This window comes from Charadrius vociferus, unplaced genomic scaffold (genome assembly GCF_000708025.1).
Source record: "Charadrius vociferus isolate BGI_N301 unplaced genomic scaffold, ASM70802v2 scaffold356, whole genome shotgun sequence".
Lineage (NCBI taxonomy): Eukaryota > Metazoa > Chordata > Aves > Charadriiformes > Charadriidae > Charadrius > Charadrius vociferus.
Window position 1 is genome coordinate 199,028 of NW_009648717.1, and position 7,601 is coordinate 206,628.

General features: G+C 51.3%; 1 protein-coding gene across 1 annotated transcript in view; it reads right to left on the reverse strand.

The window, feature by feature from the left end:
- Positions 1–7,601, reverse strand: part of SIN3A (SIN3 transcription regulator family member A) — a 37,558-nt gene that overhangs the window by 26,520 nt on the left and 3,437 nt on the right. Inside the window, exon 2 of the mRNA XM_009886670.1 lies at positions 1,599–1,819. Within this exon, the coding sequence (XP_009884972.1) occupies positions 1,599–1,787 (189 nt within the window). The 5' untranslated portion in view covers positions 1,788–1,819. The remainder of the gene's footprint in view (positions 1–1,598; positions 1,820–7,601) is intronic.

The following is a 7,601-nucleotide window of genomic DNA, read 5'->3' on the forward strand; positions in this document are numbered from 1 at the left end:
TTCCGGCAGCGGCTTCGCAGCCGCCTCCACTCGCTGCGGGGGACGCAGCAAGATGAGTCTTCCCAGACCCGGAGACACAAGTTAAGATTTTAAGGAAGCAGAAAAGGGTCGGTTTGAACTTAAAACCGGAGCACGAACGCTAACAGGCTGACTCGAAACACGTGTTTTGTTTTCTTCAAGAACAGCCCGGAGGTCTGAAAACAAAACAAGACAACTCTCATCCTACACTCCAAAGAGAGGAGAGCCCTCTCTGCAAACACGTTGCAAACGCAGGTTCCTTCCAGCCTGCGGACTCACTGGTTGTCTAGTCGCTAACACTAACATAAAGACCAGAAAAAGCAGCGTGAAATGGGGGTTTCAGTCTGATAGAGTAAAGGTTCTCTATCTTCTCTAAAAAAGCCACTTAGTGTCACAAGCGATAATTAGAACGAATGACTCTTACAGGGCTTCCACACTCCTGAAGTCAAACTGGAGCTCTCCGGCCCCAGCAGACTCGGGGGGGAAAACTCAACTTGCGATCTCCCCTAGGAAACCAGGGAAGGGGAGAGAAGGCGCGCGCCTTTCGGGCCCCCTTCATCCATTCAACCAGAAAAGTTTTAATTTGGAAAATCCATTAAAACACCTTTTAAAAAAAAAAAAATTAAAAATTACTTTCCGTTTTCCACAAACTTAGTTTTCCATTCGAGCCTCTTTTAGATGGGATATACTTTTTTAATCCTTCTCAGGAACAAGAAACGGTTTGCTCGCTGGTCCATTCAAGTTCTTTTCAGGAAGGACTGCCAGCACAAACACCCCCTCCGCCAGTCCCTGCCAGTCCCTGCCCGCAGGCTCTTCGGCTCCGTGGCCGCCACTATCAGTGTGAACATCCCTTCTGCAGCAGTAAGAAGCTGTGTGTGAAATTAGGCACTCGACAGGGAGGGCAGCTCAGCAGCAACACATGGGTGGAAGATGCAACACGCCAAAAACATGGCAAAGACAACGCAGGAACCGCCTCTCCCTGGGAGGTATCTCCAGTGCACTCTTAAAATTCCTTTTTTTTTTTTTCCTCTCCCCAGCTAGAAGAGGGGAGAGTGCCACCTAATGACTCTGGGGTAACGTTTTCTGAAATATTTCAATTTTCCTGAAAGTCTCCAATCTAAATGCTGATCCGACCCAGTCTGTTAAGCTTAAGATCACCCAAGATATCATACGCCTGTGATGGGGCAACCACAAAAATAAACCTTTTCCCGGTGAAAAAAATCAGAAAAATGGAGAAAAAGCTCTGCACACACACTTGCCTCTAAGAGAGACCATTCAGAGACCACAATCCGAGAGAATTATTAAAAGAATCATGTTCAAAAAAGCCAAGTCGCACCCCGTGTGTGTTCGGGCGGACACGAATGAAGCTGATCGTCCTAAAGCAAGTGCTTAAAACGAGATGTGCGATAAGCACACTGTCCAATCTCGATTTTTCTTTAGGAAACCCTGGTTACTAAAATAAGAGAATATTATCAGAAATAAGTCTGAAATAAGAGAATTGCACCGTGAAACGACACAAGGCTGGCTGGTCACGCAGCAGGACCGCAGCCGAGATGCGACCAAAGGACGAATGCACGCACCTGGTAGCTGGGAGTTACCGAGTACTGGATCCCCGTGGCAGACTGCATGGTCTCCGAAACCGCCTCATATACCGGAGGCGCCGGGGCAAGCACGCGGTGCTGGTGTTGGAAAGCTTCGGTGCTGCTGGTGATACGTCTCTGCTGCGACGCATACACGGGTGACTCCTGCTCATCCAATCGCCGCTTCATTCTGAACTCATGCTCGGGAAGCACTACAAAACCTGTGGAAAAAAAAAACAAAAAACACAAAACAACCAAACCCACACCGATTGTCAAAGGCAATTGATTCACCGCTCCCTGCCGGCGCCGTGGACGCTAAGTTCACCAGGAGCAGGTAGGGCAAGTTTCTTGTCTATTCATTTAGGTGACTGATTATCTCGAGATAGGAAGGTGGAATTAAGATTCAGCTCTCCGCATGAAACGTACAGCTGTGTTTTATCACCGATAACACAGCCTGTTTGTTAGAAATAAAACACTCTGCTCAAAAGTTGACGATTTCTTCAGTCCCACTTCAAGGATGTTGCTGCTACGGGCATCCTAAGCACGCGCAGACGCTGAGCGACACAAAGCCCATTGAATGGAATATTTGAACACAACAGACCGGGGGAGAGTGTGTTACCTACGCACAGCCTGGACAAAGTTGCCTACACTGAAAGCAGAAAAAAACCTCCTGGAGAGTCGGGGCAGGACGGCAGCCAGCTCCGAGAGATGCTTCAAGAACGGGGGAGGAAGAAGGAGGCAAAAAGCAGGATGCAGAGTCAGATTTTTTAAATCATTTACAACGCCCTAAAGTAAAGCGTTGCCCGTTTAATACACCTAAGGCACACGTAACCCCAGTGGAACCCACACACCCGCTGCCAGGAGTCTTTTGGACACCGTATGCCGCACGGCCGTGGTCCTCCCGGCGCCCTGGCCGCACTCGCCGGCGCCGAGCGGAGCAGAGCTGGCAGGCTCCGTGCCACCCCGTGTTGCCTGCCGGGGACGCCGGCGAGCCCCGACCAGCAGCTCTCCCCGCTTACTCTCCTGTACTTTTTCTTCCCCAACACACAGGCACGTTCCTGCCCTGCTCCCAGGTTGTCTTTCCGCAACTTCATTTCACTCCGAAGCCGACAGGTTGCTTTGCCGCTGTCCCGCTCCTAAAAGTGCCGCAAATTCTTCGCTCTGTTGGACTGAACCGATCAGCTCCTCTTTTCTCAAAGCAAACCGCGCTGTTGTTTTTTACGCATCGATAGTTATCGCCATCCTCAAGATCTCACCTGCTGTTCATCAAAGCCTACTACCACCTATTACGGTGTTGGACGGACAGAGAACAGAGTGAAATCCACCTTCTTCAGCCTCTAATTCACCAGGACCTCCCCAAGGCAAGTCCTTTGCAGCTCCAGTGCAGTTAAGCACGTTCGTTGCTACCACGGATAAACGAGAGGGAACGAAGCTCCTCCGGAATAACGGCACAACGGCCAACTGAGCCAATTCTCATCTACCAAGTCAGGACAGCTCTTCACAGCCTAAACCTGTCACTAACCAAATAACCCAAAGATCATTCACCAGTATCTCGGCGCACGTCAAATACGTAAAACGGGGACCGGCGGGATGGAGGTTCAGACTAGATCAAGGCGGGCGTGCGAACGCAAGGCTTTGCGCAACGAAGCGCTCTTCCCCCTCCGCATCCCTCTCCGCCAGTCTCTCCTTTCACTTGGAGGGGGTAGGACGAGAGGGAAGATGACTTCATTTGGTTTTGGAGTTGCTCTTCAAGTTTAACCTCTCCGAACAGAGTCCCTTATCAGGTCCCCAAAGCACTGGCAGGTAGAAGAGGGGCGGCAGAGGCAGAGGAGGACTCCTCAACCCCAGGTAAAGGAGAAAGCTCGCTAAACTGGGTCTTGTTTACAAGTTACGAATCCTAAGTAGGTCTGACCTCCAGCGTGCGCTCGGAAAGCGGAGAAGCCCACTCCAGGAGCTCGTTTTGCTAACGCAGCCTGCGTTGGTCGTTTTTTTCGTTCCGCTGGTCTCTGCTGACAAATAAAGCGCCAGGCGGGTTAACGCGGAGCTGCTCCCCTCAACCACAGCCCGGCGTTCAGCTTTGGAAAAACGTACGGTTTTACGCTAACAGGGCCGGGACTAAACCGAGCAATGCCGGCAAATCTGGCCGCGCACCACCATCCCGCGCGCAGAGCTAGCCAGGATTTTGCATGACAATGGCCGACCGCGCGAGTAAAATCTGGGCAAAGCTTCGGTGGCATCTATTTATAACCCGCTCACCAATTCCGACACCCTTCTGCCCTAAACGCTGCTACCCCAGCCCGTCCTTCCACTTTCCGTTGATCTCCCGGGCTGGTTCGCCTCTTCTGCTTCTCAACAGCGCAACAGCTTTCCTTCCCTCCGGGAGCCACCAAGAGCTGCGTACACCGATATCCCCACAGCGGGAACATCCTCAGAAGAAAAAATTCACACGGGATTTACCATAAAGAAGTGAAATGGTTCCAGCAGGCTTAACGCGCTGTCTGCGATAAGGGGGCTGTGTGTATACACACATATATATACGTATACATGATGTATACGTGGTGTGGTGGCTGTTAAGTGTCCCAGCCTCGTGTCTCGCACCCCAGAGCAACACTCCGCACTCGTCGCTCTGGATGGACTAATCAACCTTGAAAGCAGAGGCTGTTTGAGGACAGAAGATGGCTGGAAGACTCGTGTGCCCTTACGAGGATTAAAATGCCACCTTAGGCTGACTGAGAAGCCTTTTCCCCTCCCCGGAGCCACTAAACATCTCAGCCCTGTGAGGCTGCGGGAATCGTGGCAGCACCGAGGATACGTTACCGCATACATCATGTTTCTGAAGCTCCTAATTCTCGCAGACCCAGGGAGCAATCTTCCAGAAACCCAGCTTGCTGCATGGTCGACGTTAAAGCTTCTGTTTAGCGAAAATTAAAGCTCCTGTAGTTTTTTTTTCTTCCCCCCCCCTCTGAATTCCCCTCACCTCCGCTAAGGGCACTCGGACTCTGCTTCTATCCAAGCCCCGTACCTGCTTCAACTTTAAAATTTCCTATTATTGACTAAATATATATTTTGACTATATTATGGGCAACAGTCAATGGCACGAGTCAATCTTCCTAGGTAACACCTTGCTGAACTCCTACTCGGGGTCTGCACCCTCTCCGAGAGTGGCTCCCAGCAGACCGCCGCTTAACGAAGATTACCGATCCACAGGCTTCTTTAATCCCAGCAGAGAGATGATTTTGATACTCTGCTGTACCTAGACAAAGACTGGTGACCTTAACTCCGCATCCACCACCACCGACACTCTACAGAGAGCGGGAACGCTCTGAAGGGGCGAGAAAACCAGCACCGGGGCGCAAACCAGGCAGAAGAAAACACGGCAGTGATCGCTCTGAAGGTCCATTCGTTTCCTCACCAAGGTCCCGCCGATCTCGCCGTGGCATCTCCCAAGGATCCTCTCCGTCCAAAAGCCGGGGAGATCTGCTGTGCAGCAAGTCCTACCCCTCCTACCGCCCCGCCGGACGGACGATATGGCAGAAAGGCTGTGACAAAACCCAAGACTGGACGCGTCATTTTAAACCGATTTCACCAAAGCCCGCTGCTCCAGGGGCAGTTCCACCCGCTTCTCCTCTCCGGGGCAACTGATTTCTCTCAGCATCCTTGCCAAAGGCAAAGCCCAGCTAACGTGAAAAGGCGTTTCGAGGATAAATATAGATAATTGCCATCGGTGGTGTGAAAGCCTCCTATCAGCCAGCCACCCTCCACCGAGGTGACTCTACGACGCTTATTTTACGGAGTCTTCTCAGAAATATAACGCACACCTCCAGCATCCCCCTACGGCCTCTGACTCTTAAGGTTTAGAAAGCCCCAATTCAAATTGCATCATCTGTAATCTTAATTTGGGGGTGGGGGAAGCCTCAAAAATACAGCAAGGACTGCAGCAGACTGCAAGCGAGTCACAAATTTCAGGTACTTTCCTTGGCTAAAAGCACTAACCCGAGACACGTAGCGCAGCAGTCACTGACCAGACCAAGTCCCACCCTACGCAGACCACGAAGAACTGCATCCCCCTTTCCCCAGCACCGCTTCTACCCAAATTATCTTTTAACTTCAGCTAGAGTACGCTACATTCTGCCTACGGGAGAATGAAAAACACATGCTCTTTTTTTTTTTTTTCCCTTTTCTGAGGTTTTTAGCGCTCCCCCTCCCAGGGAAAGGGCATCGTGGAGGAACGCACCTCTGATCTTCCCACCCGTGCGACCTCCCAGCTCACCAGCTTTGCTCAGCGCTACAGGTAGACAAACCGCAAACGCACATAGGATCCTTTGGCTGGTAAAACTAGAAAAAAAATATTAACAAAAAAAAGAAAAAAAGAAAAAAGGCACATCGCATCTCAGTAATACCACCTGGATGATGAAATTCCACCCCACCAACCTCATCAGAAGATTTCCCCATCCATCTGCCCGGCGTAAGCCGGTGGGACCGATAAACGTTAAGTGGAGCGCATCCCTTCCCCTCCGGTACCGCAGAGAGGAGAGAAGAGGAGAAGCAGCGCTGACAGAGAAAGAGGAGGAACAAAGCGGGGGACAAGGCTGGATTCACGGCTCCCGCCTCACGTCTGCTCACCCCTCCGTGGGAGCAACGGAGGCAAGGAAAGCCTGGGGATGCTCCTCATCCCTCGCAAAACTGCCTCTCCCCCGTGGCAGCTCCCCCCCCCGCTCCACCAAATAAGATCGCAAAAATCCGTGTGTTTTTTTTTGTTTTTTTTTTTTTTAACATCGGGTTTTCCCATCGGGGTCTTCTGGCATTAGGCATCAGCTGTTAAAATAGGTGTCGGAATCAAAAGCAAAAAGGAAAAGGCAAATAAGAGAATAGGAAGAAAGCAAATCGGGGAAGGTCGGCTGCCCCGGCACCTGTTGGGATCACAACGCGCCTGTGGATAAACGCCGCCCGCGGGAACAAGTCGTGAAAGCGCCGCGCGAGAAGATTTCGCTCCCCGTGGAGCGAGGACCCTTCTGAAAAAGGGGCAGGGAAATCGCATCGCGACGGACGACGCCTTTAACACGCGCGGGGGCTTTTTAAAAGGTTTCCTCTCCAGGGAGAAAGGACTCAAAACTCAGGAGCAGCAAGTGTAAGTCTCAGCGACGGCTCCGGAGCCGTCGGGGATGTCCTGCGGGACAAGTCCCCTATAGGATTTTGACACCGTATATCACGGCGCCTGCTAGAAAGCAGCCGGCTCAGGTTCTGGCTGCGCGCTAACCCAGTCGCGCCACTTCCAGGACATGACCCAGCTTGTTCAGCAACCCCTGGTATATATATGGTATATATATATATTTTTTTTTATTGCACGGTGCCACGCAGCCCGGATCCCTCGCCCGTAACATGGGAATAAGCCCCGCTGCAGAGGGAGCGCACCCGTGACCGGAGAGTCATTCCGAAATGAAATGAGAAGCATCCCAAAAACCAACCAACCAACAAAGGGGGTTGAAAAGCATCGCATGAAGTTTTCGGGGAGCAGTCAGGGAGAGTTTTCTGCAAGGTGACGCGGTGACAGCCCGCGGATGACACGGCAGCCCCCGCCACGAGGCAGACGGGGCAGGAGGAAAAATCCCACTCGTCTCCGTCCCGGTGGGTAACGAGTCGGTACGGCGCTGATCCCCGCTTGGCCAAAGCGGCAAACGGCCAACTCAACTCCGCCACAAAAAGACACTCCAAACCGAAGTTTACACTCCATACGGAGGTTAGCAGCGTTTCGCCCCGGATCCCGACTGCACTTTCCCCACGCACAGAGTGAATTGTCAGAATACTTGTATTTCTTCTTCTTTTTTCTTTTTTTTAATAAGAAAAGAACATTTTCTTAATAAAAAAAGAGAGGAGGCACTCGAAAAGTTGGAAAAAAGCGCGCCCCTCAGCCTCATCAGGCTGAAATGACAGCTATTAATGGGACTCACTCTTTTTTTTCTTTTTTTCCTTTTTTTTTTTTTTTTTTTTCTCCTTTCACCTTTT